Below are 19,837 nucleotides of genomic sequence, written 5' to 3'. Positions count from 1 at the left end.
CCAATGGTGATGACTGGATGATAAACTGGCAGATGAAATTTAGTGTCATTAGACAAAATAATGCACGTAGAATCATCCTCACTGCTTCCCTAAGTCTACAGAGCAGTGGATGTGTTACCACTCAGATAAATGATCTTGTGATTGTAGTAAAAACATCAGTGAAAATATCTTCTCAGTGTCCAGGAGCAGTCAAAAACTAAATGAAATATTAGGTGTTGTTTGAAAAGAAATGGAGAGCAGAATGGAGGGCATTGTTAGGCCACCATTAGGTAAGTCATGGTGCAATTGTACCTTTGGTCTCTTGGGATCCTGATTCCAAAGAACACACAGTAAGGTTAGGTATGAGGAGTGGTTGTGTGGATGGATGAGAGGTGGTTTGAAATGTGATTGGAACACGCGTGTCTTGCTCTTAAACTCCTCTGGGCATCAGCTGTGGGGACACCAAAGGCTGAACTAGATGCTTTCCCAGTCTGACCTGGAAGGACCCATTGTCATGCTGTGCACACTGTGCCCTCCCAGTAACTTCCAGGTACTCTCACAATGAGGAGGCACCTCATCTGAGTGAGTCTTTGTGGTACAAGCTGATCTCCACACAGTCTTGCCCAAGGCTGTGTTTATCTTACATGGGATTTGCTTATCAGAGTTCAGTGGAAACAGGGTTGTTTTTTGCTTTTCTGTACTCCTGATCTTCTTTCTTGTCCTGTTCAGTGACTTCTGCTCCAAGGTGAAGAACACAATCTACTGCAATGTTGAGCCATCTGATTCCAACATGCTATGGGAACCAGAGTTCATGATTGACACTATTGAAAATCCATCTGCACATAACTTCACGTACACCAACCTGGGCAAGAGCCTAAATGAAAACCCAGCAAACCGCTACAGTTTTGTCTGTAATGCACTTATGCATGTGTGTGTGGGGCACCACGATCCAGACAGGTAAGAGGCAGAGCTTTCATGGTCCTCTTGAGACAGACAAACCTTTAGGTGGGGATAAGAAAGACAGTAGCCTTTGTTGGGCTGTCGTGGGGAGAAAGGAAGGAAGAGCCCAAGCTGAGGTGCCTTAGGGATTCGCTCCCCAGCTGTGTGCGTGAGTAGCAGTGTTGACCTTCTGCTTTTTTGTTATTTATTTACTTAACAGGGTGAATGACATCGCCATCCTGTGTGCTGAACTGACTGGTTACTGCAAGTCTCTAAGCGCCGAGTGGCTGGGTGTGCTTAAAGCTTTGTGCTGTTCCTCCAATAATGGGACCTGTGGTTTCAATGATCTCCTCTGCAATGTTGATGCAAGTGCAAACGTTTGAAAGGGGGAAAGGAAGTGAATCAGGAGTGAAGGGTTCCATTGGGAGGAGGTGGAAATAAACAAGGGATGGAAGCTTTGCTTTCTGAGGACAGGGGAAAGGCTTTGAATGCCAGAGCTACCGTTTGGTGCTTATTGCAGCCTTTGCTGATCCTGGGGTTATGGGTGCTTCCCCTGCTAGCTCCCAGTTAGTCTCAGGAATTGTTGATAGAGGGAATGAGGTGGCGTCTGTTGTGATCACTGGCTGCTCTCTCTTTCAGGTCAGTGACTTATCTTTCCATGACTCCTTGGCCACCTTTGTTGCCATTCTCATTGCCCGGCAGTGCTTGCTGCTGGAGGACCTCATTCGCTGTGCTGCTATCCCTTCACTCCTCAATGCTGGTAAGTGCATCCCTACAGAAAGCTGGTGTTGCTCCCAGTGCTGGCACAAGAGACTGTGCTCATTGAATCCTTAGTGAAGCCCATGGTTGTGAAACTTGCCTCCAATTGGTATAGTACAGTATAGTACTTGAGAATTGAATGTTTTGCTTTAGAGAGTTTCTGCCTTTTGTTTCCCTTCAAAAACTGGTAATGGTAAGATTTTTCAAGATCTCACTATCTGGAGTTTGTGCAAAAGCTGAAGTAGGCATGGCTGATGTGTTCAGCCACGCTGCCTGACCAGTGCACTCAGCCCAGAATTCCAGCAGAGCAGTTCCTGCTGCTGTGGTGAGGTTCAAGTTAGCATTTTGGCTACAGCAGCCAGCTGACCACTTGAGCCCCATAGTGCCAGAGCCACTCTGCCTCATTCTGTCACCAGCCTTCCCAGTTTGCTCTGGGAATTGCAGCATCCAAGCTCAGACAGGGTGAAGTAGAAAAGATGGAGCAAGCAGAATGCAGCGCGTGTCACTGGGGATAATACTGATGTATTTGCTCTCTTGCATGTTAATTGCTGCACATGCTCCCTATCTGCAAATACAATAAAGCTGCTGCAGCTTCTCAACTGGCTGCTCCAGGGCAGTGCACTATGAATAGCTTTTGGATTGAGAGTCAGCTGTCCCAGCACTTACGAAATCTCAGTTGACTGTTTTCTTTACACAGCCTGCAGTGAACAGGACTCTGAACCAGGCGCACGTTTGACCTGCCGGATTTTACTTCATCTGTTTAAGACTCCGCAGCTGAACCCATGCCAGCAAGATGGCAGTAAGTGAATGAAAGTAAAGTCTGTCTTTATTGTGAAAGTACTGAAGCTCTCGCACCCCAAGAAAAGAGATGCTGGACCCTATGATTAGAGATCATGACCTGCCTGCTTAGAATGAAGCAGGCAAAGCCTCGTACGCTGCTTTCTGTGGAGGACAAAGAACAATATCCTTCCATTTATGTCACTCCATGGTAGCCTGGCATGTTGGGGGTGGAGGATCTGGAGGCCAGTAACCCACCAGTAGAGGTGGCTTTGCTGTCGCTGAGCCATTACAGTAATGATCACTTCTTTCTTTTTCTCTTGTCTAGAGCTTTGTAGACCCTCTTAGCTTGGTGCCAGAAGCTGTTATTTTACATCACTCCCTTTTTGTCTGATGATGGAACCAGTCCAGGAAGCTGTTTTTGGCTCCTCATCAGTATCCTTATAGCTCAGATGTCTAAATCCAACCCATATTCTAGGTTAGGGTACTGTTGGAGTTCATGTCACAGGCACTGCTCCCCATTTGGATTTCATGGCTCAGTTGTCACGGCATGATTGGCACTGTGCTGCATGAAACTTAATTAAATTGACCCCATGTTACAGCTGAAAAAAAAGACTAGCCTCAGGATTCTCTGAGCTGGATTCTGTGGTACTGGCTGGTGCATAATGCAGGCAGCTCTGGAGTCTGTGCCTCTCTTTCTTCCTGAGTATTGCCCTTCCCTATTGTCCTCTTTGCAGACAAACCCACGGTGGGAATCCGCTCTTCTTGTGACCGTCACCTGCTGGCAGCTTCCCAGAATCGTATTGTGGATGGAGCAGTGTTTGCAGTTCTGAAGGCTGTCTTTGTTCTGGGTGTGTACCTGATGTTTTGGGGAGGCTGTGGAAGGCGGTGCTTTTTTACATAGGGGTAGATGTGCTGGCTGCAAAGAAGACCAGAGGAGATCTGCTTTCTTGTGTATGCAGAGAGATCACTGGTTGCAGGAAGTTTTCAAAAGCTCGGGGTGTTTTGGGGGTCAGGCTTTGGGTTTGGCATTGGTGGTTGAGTAATGCTTGCCCCTTTCCCTGTAGGAGATGCAGAACTGAAAGGCTCTGGCTTTTCCCATCCTGGAGGTGTTGATGATCTGATGGATGATGAGCTGGGTACCAGGAAGGCTGGTGGTCGGGTAGTAACTGTAGAAACAGCTAGCCTGGATATTTATGCCAAGTATGTACTGAGGAGCATCTGCCAACAGGTAAGTCTGTCCCATCTCTGGGCTTGTCCTTATCCTTATTGCAGACGGATGCATCCTGTCTGGCTTTCTGCATTTTGGCTTTCACAGGTATTTCTGTGAAGCATCAGTACAGAACTAGCTGTGGCTCTGCCGGGTGATGGCGCTGAGGGTTGCTCACGAGCACAAAAGGGAGGGGGGGGGAGGGTGGAAAAAAAAGGAAACAGCTCTAAAGAATTAGGTGCTGCAATATGCAGGGGCTGCATATCCTTTTTTACTCTGGCAGCAGCACAAGGCTCTTGTCCAAGGAGGGGAGTGCTGGGAGCGGTTTGCTGAGATGTGTGCTGGAAGAAGGAAGATAAGCGTAAGAAAGACAGCTTGTTCAAGTGATAAATTGTGCCTCTCAGAATGCAGCTTAAGTGTTGCTTGCAGCTAGGCTGTTAACGTATCCCTGGGCTTTGCAGTGCCCTGTTCAGTTCATTAAAGAAACAAAACCAAAAATCTTTTGCTCTGACAACATCGGCGATTCTGTTCCTTTGAGAAAAATTGATATTTGAAGAACTGAAACTTGTCTGATGGGATACTTGGTTGCAGACTGGAAAGTCTGTTAGTTCTAGCTAATGAAAGCTGGTGCTGAAGGGTATCTTTGGCCGTGGTTACAGATTTATTGTATGAGCAGGAAAGATGCAGTGCTGCAATTTGAAATGCACATCCGCTCAGTGTGGTGCTGTGCTCATGCTCTGTGATGCAGTTGTTTATGAAGTGGCTCGTTGTACAGCAGTGTTACCAGCTTCCAAGGAACAATTGGGACTGCGTGTTTAAGAGCATAAAAACAACATGGTTGGTGCTGCTGAAATCTGACTATAGCATTAACAGACATAGATCTTCTCTTGCTGGTTCCAGCCTATGTATGAAGGACTCGCAGCAGATAGAATGTGAGTATGGGAGGGAATAGCAGCGTGCCAGTTACCTACCAGTTGGTGACAGAACTGCTTGTGTAAGAGTAAGTATTTGAGCAGACACCAGCGAGTACCACCAGACTGTGCCAGAGCTCCTGCTGTAGGACTGTGAAGGATAAGTGAAATGATATGTTTATCACTAGCACCTCCAGTGCAAGCAGAACTCGTAGTATCAATTCTGGAATGGCTGTCAAATGCCTTAAGTCACAGATGCTGATGTCTCAAACTCAGGAACTGTTGAATCTCATATTCAGTCGTATATTTTATTAGTCATGAGGGTGGGGTAGAGAAGTAGATTATTAAACCTTTAACTTATTTCTGTAGGTGCTAATGATTTATTATGACCTAACTGCTGGTCTGCCCTTTAGCCTGTTCAGATCAGTAAATGTAATAGTGATTGACCCTTTGAAAAGATTAATTCTTCAAACTGTGATAAGCCACACTGTTGAGAGAATGAGCCAAGAGGGAGGTTGAGTCAAAGCTGCTAACTTGAGTCTGATGGTTGGGGTAGTAGAGTTGTCCATAAAGGTGTTCACAGTGCTCTCCTGGGAAGAGGGGTGAAAGGCTCTGATTCAGTAATACAGAGCCTGTGGAGGTGACTGTCATATAAAGAAATGTTGGAGAGAAAGACACCAGTAGTCTGTTGAGGACAGAGGTGGTTGTTGACTTCATACTGGCTTGTGAGATTATCCCAAGAAAATGGATTAGAGATGAGCCCCCTGAATTCCTGTAGAAAGCTAGGCAAGAGGCAGAATGGGTCTTCCAGTGATATGTGCACCAAATGCACAAAGAGGAGAGGTTTTGAGAAGAATGGCATAGTGACAGTGAAGGGAAGGAATGTGATGGGCATTGGAGGAATGAACAAACCTGTATGTATGGGCAAAGCAGAAACTTTGTCTGTGATGAGGTCATTGGAGTCTTAAACTGTGCTTTCACGAGGTTTTCGAGTCAGAGACTTCCCCAGTCTTCATGCTTTACTTAGTGCTTAGTGCTCCTCCTTTCCTCTTTACTTTTCATTGGAAGGATTCTCTGATTTAGGCTTACTGTGCTGCTACAGAAATGTATTATATAGTAGTTCTCTGTGGATTTTATTTTCATTAATGAGACTAATTGATTTTCAATATGAAAAAAATCATGCAGTAACGAACACTTCAGGCTGTGAGTTATGTAAAGAAGTATCTACCTCATTTGTTTTGGAAACTGCTACCTGATAGTGCATTTAGAGGCAACCAGCTGAAATTGAGAGGATGACAATAATAGTTTTCTGTCCACCTCCTCATAATTTGTGACTTTATAAACACCTTGCATTCAGTTAGTTATTTCCCAGGCAGCGAGAAGCAAGGTGAATGTTCTTCAGTAAGGACAGCAATGTGTTTTCCATTACCATTTGAGAGTTGAGAGGCTTGCTTTTCCCTAAGACACCTTCTAGTTTCACCCTAGCTGCAGCCCTGTTGCTGAGTTACTTCATTTAGTACAATTCTAGGACTTGGCTATGCAAGAAATAGATCAAATAAATTTAAGTGATTTCTTCTGACCTTTGAGACCAAGTGGCAGCGTTGATGCAGCCTGGGCACGGCAGTGAGTGTGCAGTGTCAAATCAAGCTCGTGCTTTATCAAAAGAAACAGCAGCTACTGTGTTCCTGTGCTGCTGACTTGTGAGAGTTGATGTTTCTTTGTGACGATTGCTGTGCCATGTCTGATGGTGCTGAGTCAGGATAGTACAGTTCATGAAGAGAGATCATTACCAGACATTGTAGCATACTGATAAGGCTCTTTTGAATTTGATGTTTTCCCTGCATCTATCTGATACTGAAAGCAGAAGCACCAGTTTGGTGTGGGAAGTGAGTTTGGCTCTTCTAATGCTGCCTTCTTCATCCTGCAGGAGTGGGTAGGTGAGCGATGTCTGAAGTCTCTCTGTGAAGACAGTAACGACTTGCAGGATCCTGTCTTGAGCAGCACGCAGGCCCAGAGGCTGATGCAGCTCATCTGTTACCCACACCGACTGCTGGACAACGAGGAAGGAGAAAATCCTCAGCGGCAGAGGATTAAGCGCATCCTACAGGTAAGGGCTCCTGCCAGAGTCCAGGAACGTCCTAGTAATTGCCTGATCTAGCACTGGAGCAGTGAAGTCCACCACTCTGAGGGGTGCAGCCCTCTCTGAGGGCTTCTGACAGTTGTTACCACGGGAGCTGAGGGCACGGATTGGGGATGTAGCTTGAACTGTGCTAAATACTCACGTGAAGTGTCTGTATGTTGCAGAATCTGGATCAGTGGACCATGAGGCAGTCCTCGCTGGAGCTGCAGCTCATGATTAAGCAGACTGCAAATAATGTGAGTTTTTGCACGGTGGGACTGTGTAGGGCTGTGTGTATGCTGCCAGTGTTGAAGTAGTTTCTTGTGAGGTGGTGGGTTAGCGACCTGACAGAAGCAAGAGCAGGGAGAAAATGAAGAGTGGTGCATGAGTCTGGCTTGTGAAAGCCAAGCCTGAGAAGGATGTAAGGAGTCTGAGACCCAGAGGAAAGCATTCATGGGCAAGCTGGATTTGTACCAGTGACTTAGCAGGACTTAGTTCTCTTTTCTTCCCCATCTCCAGGAGATGAACTCCTTGTTAGAAAATATAGCCAAGGCCACTATTGAGGTATTCCAGCAGTCAGCAGAGACCAGCTCTGCTAGTTCTGCTGGCAATGGAGTCAACAATATCAGTAGCTCAGCGAGTGCTACCCCAGCCAGCAACAAATCCAAACCCATCCTCAGGTAGGTGTAGTCCCAGTGTGAAGCTGCCTTGTAGACAGTTTTGAAGAGAGGTTGAATCTCAAACCGGTTTTCTCGTTTTTGTTATCACAGTTCTCTGGAGAGATCAGGAGTGTGGCTGGTGGCCCCTCTGATTGCCAAGCTCCCAACATCAGTGCAGGGCCATGTGCTGAAAGCTGCTGGGGAAGAACTGGAGAAAGGACAGCATTTGGGGTCGTCATCCCGCAAAGAGCGGGACCGCCAGAAGCAGAAGAGGTTGGGTCCTGGGGCAAGGGCAGGCAGTGCTTGCTGTGCTGATCCCACAGCCTGGCAGCACAGCTACACTGCTGTTCTCTCTGCAGCATGTCCCTGCTGAGCCAGCAGCCTTTTCTGTCGCTGGTGCTGACTTGCTTGAAGGGGCAGGATGAGCAGCGGGAGGGTCTCCTCACCTCTCTGTACAGTCAGGTGCAGCAGGTAAGTGTCTCACTTCTCCTCTCGCTTTCCTCAAGGACACACTCCTTATCAGACAGGCTGCTGTCCTTGGGAACATTGTCTGTCTTTCTTCGTGCCTAAAAAGGCAAAGGTCTTGCCCTGGTTGGTAGCGGGTGCTTGGGGTGACCATCTTCTTGAGTCACTGGTCACCAGAAAGCACAAGCTGCCCTCTGTAAACACACAGCTCATGAAGTCTATCCTCTCTTCTAAATCTAGATTGTTACGAATTGGCGAGAAGATCAGTACCAAGATGACTGCAAAGCCAAGCAGCTGATGCATGAGGCCCTGAAGTTACGGCTGAATTTGGTGAGAAGTTGTGGAGAAGTTGCATATGGAATAAAGAATTTTCCCTTTTTCTTTTTTTTTTTTTTTTTTTGAGCACACAAACACTGGAGGGGCTATAATGCTCTTGAAGCAAGAAAAAAAATCACCCTACTGCCATGGGGTCTTGAGCCTGGAGTGGTATAGGAGTTGTGGAAAAACTTCCTTGTCCTTTGGGTCACAGTGAAATCCACAACCTTGGTCTCCATTTCAGAGATGTGCCATGCAGACTACTCACAGTATTGCTTTCTCGTTGTAATGCTTTGGTGCTCCTCCACAGCATGACAACTTGTGTCTGAGGTTTGTCCTGCTGACTGCAGTCTCCTTGAGCTCTCAGGAGGAGTCCTGCAGCACCTGAGTTGCTCTGGTTTAGGCTTCTTTCTCATTTTTTAGTCTTAGTGCTTCTTCTTGGTGTGTTTTTGTTTTTAATAAACTTCTTCTCTCTCAGGTGGGAGGGATGTTTGACACAGTTCAACGCAGTACACAGCAGACAACTGAATGGGCTGTGCTTCTCCTGGACATCATCAGCAGTGGCACCGTGGACATGCAGTCAAACAAGTAACTTTCTGGCTGACTTCTGCTCCATGTGGTTCCTAAGGGGAGGCAGTAATTAGCATAACCCCTTTGCTTGTGTAAGCTAGCTGTCTCTGTAGGCGCTGTTGGGAAGCACTGTGACTGCTGAAAGAGACTTTGGAATAATAACAGGCTGTGACTTAGGTCCAGGAGTCCAGCTGTAGTCTTCTGACATATTCAGAGCAAAATCTGCTTTCCAGATGCAGAGAGATAAGCAGGGGAGAGCTGAGTCTGGACTTGCTCTTTGGATAAGCTGACCGGGTGGACAGGAGGCCAGTCTTAATCTGCAGTATCTCCCTTGACTGAAGCATGAACACCCTGTGATGTGTAACCAAAGGGAGGATTATAGCGTGGAGACCAGTCTGAAGAGCACTCAGTACTTCTGGCTTTATGCAGTGCTCTTAGCAGCCTAATGGTGTCTGGTGTTACTGTGATGGCAGCGACTTTGATTCTTCTGTGACTTTGACCTTTCTGCTCTCACCAACAGTGAGCTCTTCACCACTGTGTTGGACATGCTGAGTGTTCTCATCAATGGCACCCTGGCTGCTGATATGTCCAGCATTTCTCAGGGCAGCATGGAGGAGAACAAGCGGGCATACATGAATCTTGTCAAGAAACTCAGGGTGAGGGGCACCACGTCCTGTACACAGGGAGCTGCATGCTGTGCTGCAGGCATCCCACTCTGCAGATATCTGTCTCTCACATAGCACTAGTCCTCTTGCTGTTTAGAACAGCAGTGGGGGTTGCCCCAGTGGCTCTTGTGGGTGTTGGGCCGAATGGTGCAAAGATGACAGGTAACGCAGAGGTGGAGGCTGACACCAACAGAGGCACGGGTGGGATTTGGATGTTGGTTTTGTTTTTTTTTTTTATTTTTCTGAGGAATTGTTAAAGATTTTTCTACTCCATTTGTGCAGAAGGAGCTGGGGGACCGGCAGTCTGACAGCCTGGAGAAGGTGAGACAGCTGCTGCCGCTGCCCAAGCAGACCCGGGATGTCATCACCTGCGAACCTCAGGGATCCCTCATTGACACCAAAGGCAATAAAATAGCTGGTTTTGACTCCATCTTCAAGAAGGAGGTACGTGGAGCTTTGCTGCCTGCATCATGGCTCCTAAGGGCAGGTGCTGCCTTGTCCTCTGATGCCTCGAGTCTTCACTGCTTGGGAGGCATCAGTATGCAGCGCCTTGTTGCCTGCCAAGCCTGAGATGGCTGGCTGCATGCAGGCAAGCTGGCACAAAACTGTGTCTGAAAAGGACAAAGCTGGGTGTTAATGCTCAGCAATGCAGGCTACTACGGTCTGAGAAGTTATTTAAACTCTTCTTCTGCAATCATGGCTGTAAAAAAAAAAAAAAGCCATCATCCCTGACATGCGACTTAATGGGCAGTGCCAGTGTGCAGCAGATTGACAGAGGTGGGATGATGGAGAATGCCAGTTGTTGATGAAGAGCTGTAGAAATGACTGTATTGCCACATGGAAGAGCAGCTCTGGCTGTCTTGGTGGTTGTTTTGTTGGTTTTTGGTTCTTTTATTTCATTACATATGTGGGGTGGAGTCTGATGGAAGTGTCGTTTCCCTGTAATAGGAAAAAGATCAGGGTCTTGGAGGTTCTTATTTCTTTTGTTTTAAAGGGTTTGCAAGTCTCTACGAAGCAGAAGATTTCCCCTTGGGATCTGTTTGAGGGCTTAAAGCACTCAGCCCCCCTCTCCTGGGGATGGTTTGGGACAGTCCGGGTGGACCGCAGGGTGTCTAGATTTGAGGAGCAGCAGAGGCTTCTTCTGTACCACACACACTTAAAACCCAAGCCCCGCAGTTACTACCTGGAGCCATTGCCTCTGCCCCCTGAAGAGGAGGAGCCTCCTACACCTGTGGCTTTAGAGCCAGAGAAGAAGGCTGTGGAACCAAGCAAGGCTGATAAAACAAGCTCCAATCCTGCCACTTCTACTGAGGAACGCAAGAAGAAACAGAGCAAAACCAAGAAACGCAACCAGTCTGCCAGCAAAAGTGAGGTAACTGACTGCCCAACACATAGGGTTTCCTGTGTCCAGCCCTGAGATTGTAGCCCTGAGCACTCCCTTCTGAGAGAGCTGCAGAGCAGTAGTGGTGAAGATGAAATGTGAATTTCTCTCTGGGATTTCTGGAGCTTTATACTCTTCCTGCTGGCCTGGGGTAGTGCAAACATTTCCTTATTTTTGATGGGTGGGAAGAAGGCTTCCAGCTCAGGTAGCAATCCAGGCTTCCTCCTGGGAAATATTCCTACTCTTGACCCGTTCATGAATTCTCAGTGCACAGTGATCTTTCTTACTCCTTTCTTTTCCTTGCAGGATTTTGTGTTGGGTCCCAGCCGAGGGGTTTCATATGGAGTTGGCATGCCTACGGAGCTCTTGCATCACCAAGCAGGAAGCACTATGTCTAGGCTGGCATATGGACAGTCACCAGTGGGTCTCTATGCCCAGAATCAGCCTCTTCCAGCAGGTAGGTGTGCAGGCAAGGGCTGTGTGTTGCACCTCTGTGGGAACCTCTTGCAAGAACCCCTTTGTCTGAGACGGTCCTACACACATTTGCCTCTCCTGCCTGCTCTATTTCCAGATGTACTGAGCAGTCGTTCTGAAGCTCCAAGGCTCATCAACAGCACATGACTGTTCAGCCTGTTCCTATCCCTTACAGGTGGCCCTCGCCTGGACACGTCCTACAGACCTGTGCGCATGCCGCTGGGGAAGCTTGTTCAGAGTCGTCCTCCCTACAGTGGGGTTCTGCCTTCAGGGATGGGGAGCATGATGGGCATTGACCCCTCCTACAAGCCAGCAGTGTACAGACAACAGCCTCCAGTGTCCCAGGGACAGATCCTGAGGCAGCAACTTCAAGCAAAGTTGGTATGTCAGAGCTGTGCTCTTGGCAGGCCCCACAGCACAGCAAGCCCTAGCTGTTTGCTAAGGTGTCCACTCTAGCCAGGCTCTCCCATCCTGTCTCCCTTTTTGCCCTGGAGAAGGGTCCCTCATATCTGTTCCTCTGGTCAACTCTGTGTTTGCCACTGGCTTAGTTGGATCTGTGTTACCAATAGTCTGTGAGTGAGGTACAGTGGGAACATCTACAGCTGTTGGGCAGTGAGAGGAGCGTATCCTGGTGGTGGAGTGGTAGGATGATAGTGGCTAATTTACCCCAAATTGAGGTGAAGCAGAAGTGATTCATATCTGTGTGGCATGGAGCAAGCTCATGGCTTAGTGAAGCTACTTGTCTGATTTGGTGGGAGCTTCTGAGAAGGGAGAAGCAGTGTCCCTGGCCTTCGGAGGTGTTGAAAAAGTGTTCTTCTGTTGCCTTCCAGCAGGGCCAAGGCATAATGGGACAGCAGCCAGTACGCCAGATGGCTCCAACCCCATCCTATGGGGCACTGCAGCCCTCCCAGGTGAGTCTCAGTGACCACAGGTACGACTGGAATCTGGCTTCAGCACAGGGCACTGTCTTCATTCCTGCTGTTAAATCTTGAAATCTCTTACTGCTTTTCGCTCGTTTTCTGGCCAGCAGAATCTGAATGCTAGAGCTGAACGGTCTTTGTGATGGCATTTACAGGAGGATGATCTCCATTGCTCCAAACTCTTGTACCCTGCTCCGTGACTGACAGAGGGTTTGTTTTTGCTTTATTCCAGGGTTACACACCTTACGTCTCCCACATAGGACTTCAGCAGCACCCTTCCCAGTCGGGCACGATGGTGCCTCCCACGTATTCCAGCCAGCCCTATCAGAATTCCCACCCCAGCTCCAATCCTGCCCTGGTGGATCCTGTCAGACAGATGCAGCAGAGACCAAGTGGCTACGTGCACCAGCAGGCCCCGGGCTATGGGCACACCTTGGGCAACGCACAGAGGTACTTCCCACACTACTGGATGTTAATAAGCTGTATTTCATCAAGGGCTTCCCTGCTCTGTTCAGACAGCCCTAACAGCAATCTGTGAAAAGCCTGTTCTCCATGCTGTGTTACACAGCATCTGAGTCCTTTACACCCTCAGGGAGCATGTTTATTCAGCTTCCAGTCCTGAGAAGAAACAGAGCCAGGATGAAATTTGGAGATGCTAGCTGCCAGCAGGAGATGATGTTACTAGCCAGAGAAAGATGAATTTGGGAAGTAGGAAACAAATGACCTGAGAAAGGCATAGTTGTGAATTTAAATCTAGCCAGTAGATTAACATCTAAAAGTGCAGTCTGGCGCTGCTGTTGTTCGTGGGCAGATGTAAATCCAGCAGGGAGATTCTGCAGACCAGTGACTGACTCCATTACTTAAGGCTTCTGGAAAAGCAGGTTGTCTGAAGCCCCTGAAGGTGCCTGGTGTCCCTCACATTTCTGCAGAGAAGCAGCACAGGTTGCAAGCAGCAATTTGGGCTGTGTGTCTCATTGATGGCAGCAGATGGGGTTTGGAACAGAGAAGCTAGCAATTTGTGATATTTTTTTTTCCTCCATGGATTGATCCTTTTCCCTTGCAGATTTCCTCACCAGTCAATACAGCAGGCTCCCATGATGACTGGGATGAACCATTTGGGTCCCCAAGGAGTCCCCTCAGGAATTCGGCCCAGCCAGATACTGCCTGACCAGCAGCAGCAGCAGTACCTGCGGCAGCAGCAGCAACAGCAGCAGCAGATGCTGAGGGTGAGTGGTTGCTGACAGGAGAAAGGCTGCTGGAGTGGCTTACCAAACACTGCTTACCTGTCCACAGCGCTGTGCTCTGCCCCTCTGTGCCCAGAAGGATGTCAGCTCAGTTGAGGACTGTGTGTAATAATTTGCTAGGCCATTCTTCCTTCCTTAGAGGTGGCCACTCCTGATACAGAGACTTGCTGTGCTGTCTTTTGCTGGCCACCCAGCATGAGCTTAAAGGAAAGTTAAGAACAGGAAAGGTCTGTTTAATCTTCTGTGGCCTGCGTCCTGCTTCTTCCTGCTCTAGCTGAGCCCCTAACATCGTGCAGAAAGCTTGCTTTCATAGAAGTTAAGTGCTGCAGGAGCTAGGCACAAAATGAAAACCCCCAAGTCCACACCAAGGTAGGTAGAATTGTTTCCTATAAGATCACTTTCAGGGGCATGTTTACATTTTCACAAGATCAAAGTTTGAATCACAATTTCCAGGGGTGGGAAGTCTGCTATGAATCATGAATCAGTCCATGTACTCCACGTCTAACAGCAGGTGACAAAAAACTGATTCATGAGCTCTAAGGTCTGGGACCTGGTTTGGATAAGTTCACACACATCTGCCAACAGATGGAAGTATTTCATAGATTTGCATTGTGGCCTTGTGAATAACAAATACCCATTTAGTGTACACTTCAGAGTTACAGAAATGCATGCAATTGAAAGAGAAACACAAAAATAGGAAATTGGAGGTGCTTGGTGAATTGTGTACCTTACAGCAAGGCCTAGCAAGCCTGTAGAACATGGGCAACCTTTAAATGGCACAGAGCAATGACACTTTTCTGAGAGCAAGTGCCTCTGTCAGCAGGATCTGAGAATTGCTGCCTTGCAGTGGACAGGAGATTCCTGTAGTGTGGTCAGCAGCTTTGAGTTCTTTTGATGAGAAGCACCTCCTGACTATTCAGTGGGTTTCTTTTGGCATTCCTCATTGTGTTTAGAAAAAGACCATGCCTCAGACAAGCTGCTAGCACTTCTCCTACCTCAGTAACTTTGTGCATACCTTCAATTTTTAGCTGACGTTGCTTGGTTGCTCAAAAAAAAATGTGGAGTGTCCAAGATGTCTGCAGTTACAGCAACTCTTCCTGTGTTATCAGGGGCACCAGGTGCACAACAGACTCCTGGTGCTTTAGTTGACTGTCATTGTGCAGCATCTTGTGGGAAAGGTGTATGGCTTTTTGGTTTGCTTCCCATGGGTGGCAGTCAGCTGGAGGTAGGACACTAAATCAGGAGGGATCTCCTGGCTCATTTTGTCACTTACCTTTCTTGTTATCTGCTTATCCAGGTCAGAGCATGCATTTCATGAACCTAAGTGGCCAAACTGGTTTAAGGTGGAAGCTGGGAGGCTGGTCTAGAAACACACTCCCTTTGATGGGTAGAATCCTTGATCCAGGCTTCAGTGTGTTTCTGGTATCCAGTTGTTACTGTCTGCCATGTCCTGTTGTTTACTGGCTCCTCTTTCTTTCTGCTGCTTGCCCAGTGTATTCCTAGGGAGCTCTTGCATCTTTCACAGGTCAGGTTTTTCTAACATCTCTCTTAAGATATTGTCCTTTCTCCTGATCATGTTTCTGTCTGTTTTCTGAGTCTGTTTGAGGTTTGAACTGTTTGTGCCAGAATTGTACCTACCATCACCATGTTTTTTTAATGACAGCTGTAGTAGCTTTCTATTTTTTGCTAGAAGCTCTTCTCTTCATCTAGAGAGTTTAAAACTACCTCAACAGGTGCGAGAAATACCTGAAGGTTAAGAAGCTGTTTGGGGAGAAATGAAGATCTTTGAGATGTGTGAATATTTCTGTCTTTGTGTATTCTTCCTGTAACCAGTTCTGCCAGCATCTAGGTTGGAGCACTCAGTTTTATCTACACCCTTTCAGCAAAGTGCAGCACCATCACGAGTGGCAGAGAAGGGCAGTGAGGTGGGTCAGAGAGCTGGGGAATGTGTGAGAAGAGACAAGGCTGAAATAGCTGAGTTTTCAGTTAGAGAAGGGAAAGCGAGCAGAATTGCTCAACTTTTGGCTTTTTGAAAACAAACACACACAAAAACAACCTTAAGCTGCCTTGGTTGTAGGACAAGGGGTGACCTTAAGCCGTGACCTGAAAACAGGTTGCTTACAGAGGCTGCAGGAGCTCTGTTGATGTGTTTGGAAATATTTTTAGAACAGGTCAGGCAAAGACTCAGTGAAGCAGGTATTGCTGATCTTACCAGGAGGCAGGAGCTGAACTGGCCAACCTCAGGAGACTGCTCTTAGTGGTTTTCTATTCTTGTATTTGTGTTTGCTCTTAGTTATTCCCCAGCTGACCAGTAGACTTGTAGTCTGGGCTGGGAAGGTCTGGGTGAAATTTGTGTAATGTAGGTACTTGTAAGGAAAGTGGTGTAAGAGGATGTTACTGTGATGGAATGCTCTTCCCCCTTTTCAGCCCTTGTGCAGCGCTCTGATAACCCTTCTTTTCTGTCTACACAGCAGCAACAGCAGCAGCAGCAGCAACAACAGCAGCAGCAACAGCAACAACAGCAGCAGCAGCAGCAGCAGCAACCACCACCACCACAGCCACAGCCCCAGCAGCAGCCCCAGGTCTCCACAGTGCCTCAGCCACAGGCTCAGGGCCAGCCCCCAGGGCTGGGGATGCAGGCTCTTCCCCCCCAGCAGCCCATTGTGAGTGTTCCCTTGGAGACAGTCCAGCACCAACCCAACTGTGCCCCACCTGCATCCTCCCCCTTCTCCTCCCCTGCTTTTCCCAGGGCTTGTGTGAGTGCTGAGGCTGCCAGCCAGGTGTTGTGGCTGTAACTCACTTTCTGTCTTTGCAGTTCCAGCGCCAGGGCCTTCAGCAGACGCAGCAGCAGCAGCAAACAGCTGCTCTGGTTCGACAGCTTCAACAGCAGCTTTCCAGTAAGCCTTGGTGTTCTTGATCCTGTCTGTAGTCAGTGTCTTTGCTTGTCATTCTCCACTGCAGCTACCCTGGTGCAGGAAAGCAAAGCCAAACCACGCTGTCTGAGGCTGTAAGCAATACTGGCAGGACTGTGGCATCAGGACGTGGAGCCCCTGGCCCTGGGGGGCACAGCAGCAAGGCAGGCAGTGCTGCCAGCACAGGAACTTTACAGACCTGCTGTGTGCAGAGTGATGAGGGAGCCTGAGCTTTGTAGAGGCTGGCATGCAGCATTAAAACATTCAGAGGTGCTTCCTCTGCTGTGAATGGCTTCTGAGAGGGTCAGGGAGGCTGTAGTCCTGGGGTGTTCATTGGTGGCTGATCAGAGATGCTGTGGTCAGGTCAGGCTTCTTGGAGGCAGGCGATTCAGTCTGAAGCACCACTCTGTGCTCGTTGCGTTCTCTGGGCTTCTGTGGCTGCTGTCACAGGCAGGGTAATGGTGTGGATGGTGTTTGTGGTCTGCCACTGAACAAGTGCTTTTATAATCAGTATCAAAGTTCTGGCTTGGGAGATAGAAGCAAAACCCAGGGCCTGTACTGCTCCCTCTGCACCACCTGCTGCTTTGCTGTAACCTTCCTGGCTTTTGTGCCATAAAAAATGGCAGCAATGCTATGAAAATGCCCACGGATAAACTGCAGTGCTTTTGGGCAAGTTTTACTGCGTGAGCTGTGTGGTGGGGGCTGGGAAGGGGCTCGGAGCTGACAGCACTCCTTTTTTCATGCTGGGCCTCCATTTCTATGGCAGCCGAGGCTGCGAATGCTTGTAGCTCAGTGTCAACTGGAAATACATTTGGCAGATTTTGATCTATCTGCTTGGTTAATTCAGTTGCTTAAATTGGTTTTGTCTCAGAGCAGGCTTGTGCTTGAGAAGGGCTTGTTACCATCGGGGAGGAGGTGTTTCTTTCCCCATAGGGTTCACACATGACAAATGTCTGCAACAGATAATGGCCAAGTGTTGGTACTTACACTTCACTCCCTGACAGGAAGTTCTCAGTCCTTGTGACAAAAAAGAGAAAACAGAAGTTTTAATGTGCTAAGTTTGCTACTAGCCTGATTCACAAACCACGAGTCTGTGCGAGGATCCCAGCCAGGACACTCAAGTCTAAGAAGATCTCATTTAAGCATCTGAATGTAAAGGAATAGCCATATTTCTGCATCCTGTCTGCACAGCGAGCAGAGCTGGGTTTTATATGGAACGGATGCGTGGGTCCAATGCAGCCATGTGTCAGCATGCAGCTTCCATGCTACCTCAGTGGGTTTGCATCGGTTCCACCAAGAGCCATCTGGAGCTCTTATCCGTGGTGTCTGGGGTGCAGTGGAAAGCAGGACATCACCAAGAACATCTCATAGGAGAGCAGCAAGAAGAAAGAGCACCTTGGGCTCAGGTGTGCTGGGTTGGGAGGCTCTGCCTGTGATCCTGTCTGTGCTTCTGTCCAGCAGCGTTGGGGAGGAGAGTGAGCTGGTCTGGTTGCACTGATCTTTACTCATCCGCAGTGTCAGGCTTGCTGATGGGGATTCAAAAAAACCCTCACAGGATTTTGTTAATTAATCACACGGCACCCAGCTACTCTGTTTTGTGATACAGCACTGCTCACGTCAGCTTTGGAAGTTGATGAGGTTCTTAGGATAACCTCGCTGCGTTTCCTGCCCCTTCTGTGCCACCTCTTAGTCCTGTGGGCATGTCTTTCATTTGCACCTGGGTGCCGTTATGGAGTCAGAATGTAAATCCTTCACCTGGTGTGGTTTCTGGGTGTATCCCAGCTGACACGAGCTGTCTGAACGGCTTGTTTGGCTGCAGGTGCTCTGCAGGTCTGTCTTCCTCAAAGAAAATGGGGTCCTGACTGCGCTCTGAGCTGAAGCCTCAGGCACAGCAGCAGCACAGGGATATCCTGTGTTTGTGACACGGCCTCAGAGCCACACTGCTGGCGTGGGGAGGGGAAATCCTCTTGCTGGAACAAAACCTTGTGACTGTGTAACTCTTGCTGTCCGCAGATACGCAACCCCAGCAGAACAACAACCCCTTTGGGCGCTACTGACCTGCAGCGCTGCAGCCCGGACCAGGATGCAGACATCACCGTGGGCTTGGATGCAGCTCTTCAGCCAGACCTGGGACCTGGGGCCGCTGCCAGCCCTGCTCTCACGCTGTGCCCTGTGCTGCGCTGCCCGTCTCGCAGGCAGATGCCAGGAGGATGGTTTTATTGTACAGAGGAAATGTTTTTACTATCCGATTTCTACAAACGTTTCTGGAGATCCCTTGTGGCTGATAGTCTCCCTTCCCACTTCGGTTTCAGTTTTTACTCAGTTTTTAGTATTTTTGTTAAAATGACGATTAAGACATTGTAAAATTTTGTACTTTATTTATACCAGATGAACCCTGTACTACAGACATTCTCGGATGAATACAGAGAGCTTACTTTGCAAAAGGAGCGTGTATTCAGAGCCTGCTTTTCCTCCCAGCTTCCCAGTGCATCCCGGCACCACCTCTGCACATGGTCTTTGTCTCCTCCTCGGTAGAACTGAAGTCTGCATTTTCTGCTCTTGTGAATGGGTGTGTTGCTGAAGCAGAGCAATTTGGGTTTTGAAAGCAAGCCTTTCTTCCCTATTTGTTTCATAAGCTGAAGTTTCCCGTGCTTGCTAGGGTTTGTGCAAACTCCCCAGGGTTCATATGCTGATGGAGAGCTTTACTTGCAGTCTATGGCATGTGCCAGTGGCCAGAGGTTTAAGAGGAAGGTAAACCAGAGTGCTGCTGTGTGCTCCCAAGCGCAGCTTCCCAGGCATAGCAGTAATGAGAGCTGGTGTTCTGCAAGACTGGGAGGAGCTGCAGCCCCAGTGTGCTCAGAACAGTCCGTCTCTCAGCACAGTTCTGCTTACAAGCCCCAAGGCTCCCATGTTAGCTCCTTCCCAGGTGCTTTTTCTGGATGGCTAAAGTGCTGGATTCTCAACTTCTGACCCAGCTAACGCAGCCTGCTGGTGTGGAGTCTCATCTGTCAGTGTGTGGCAGGCTGCTTGGGCTTTGCTTAGTTGGAGCTCAAGTGCCCTGCCCTGCTGCTGTCTTCTGAACCTGAAAACCACCCCCACCACCATCCTCCTCTCCTTGGTTCTTCTGCAGCAAAACTGCAGTTGCTCTGATAGGGTTTTCTTGACCGTTATTTTTCTTCTGCTCTGGGTGGGTGGGATCTGGTGAGTCTTGCAACAGTGTGTTGGACCTCAAAAGTAAGGAAAAACAAGCTGATGAAGTGCATTTGCACCACGTAGGGGAGGCCACAGCAGGGTGAAGATGAGCACGGTGCCAGGCTGTGTGAGCCGCAAGGAAGGGAAGGGGGGGCTGAGCTTTCAGTTGTGCTCAATGAACGCCCCGGGGAGCGGCTCGGGGCACAGAGCCCCCAGGCTGAGCTGGGCTGCGCCCACTGCTGGAGGCGCCCCTTGCTGCGAGCACGGGCTGCCAGGCCAGCTGCATGGCACGCACCCCCCCTTTGCCCCCTTGCACCTCTGCATAGGGCCGGAAAGCGTTGCTGGC

The 19,837-nt window shown here is 48.7% G+C and overlaps 1 protein-coding gene across 3 annotated transcripts in view; it reads left to right on the top strand.

Moving 5' to 3' along the window:
• MED12 (mediator complex subunit 12) overlaps positions 1 to 18,743 on the top strand; it is a 34,761-nt gene extending 16,018 nt beyond the window's left edge. Inside the window, exons 21-44 of one of the 3 annotated variants that reach the window (XM_042824879.1) lie at positions 709 to 936; positions 1,139 to 1,283; positions 1,558 to 1,678; positions 2,375 to 2,476; positions 3,192 to 3,305; positions 3,522 to 3,685; positions 6,503 to 6,682; positions 6,880 to 6,951; positions 7,214 to 7,374; positions 7,465 to 7,626; positions 7,713 to 7,824; positions 8,059 to 8,148; positions 8,612 to 8,721; positions 9,224 to 9,359; positions 9,651 to 9,812; positions 10,363 to 10,740; positions 11,056 to 11,206; positions 11,399 to 11,604; positions 12,054 to 12,134; positions 12,376 to 12,593; positions 13,207 to 13,369; positions 15,859 to 16,050; positions 16,203 to 16,284; positions 18,313 to 18,743. In XM_042824879.1, coding sequence (XP_042680813.1) covers positions 709 to 936; positions 1,139 to 1,283; positions 1,558 to 1,678; positions 2,375 to 2,476; positions 3,192 to 3,305; positions 3,522 to 3,685; positions 6,503 to 6,682; positions 6,880 to 6,951; positions 7,214 to 7,374; positions 7,465 to 7,626; positions 7,713 to 7,824; positions 8,059 to 8,148; positions 8,612 to 8,721; positions 9,224 to 9,359; positions 9,651 to 9,812; positions 10,363 to 10,740; positions 11,056 to 11,206; positions 11,399 to 11,604; positions 12,054 to 12,134; positions 12,376 to 12,593; positions 13,207 to 13,369; positions 15,859 to 16,050; positions 16,203 to 16,284; positions 18,313 to 18,356 — 3,574 coding nt within the window. In that variant the 3' untranslated portion in view covers positions 18,357 to 18,743. The other 2 variants (XM_042824878.1, XM_042824877.1) reach the window with 2 other exon arrangements.
• Positions 18,744 to 19,837: the final 1,094 nt, after the last annotated feature.

The sequence above is a fragment of the Centrocercus urophasianus genome, unplaced genomic scaffold (assembly GCF_019232065.1).
Source record: "Centrocercus urophasianus isolate 14NV4802_14NV808 unplaced genomic scaffold, USGS_Curo_1.0 seq_24, whole genome shotgun sequence".
Lineage (NCBI taxonomy): Eukaryota > Metazoa > Chordata > Aves > Galliformes > Phasianidae > Centrocercus > Centrocercus urophasianus.
This window is presented reverse-complemented; position numbering and strand designations above follow the sequence as displayed.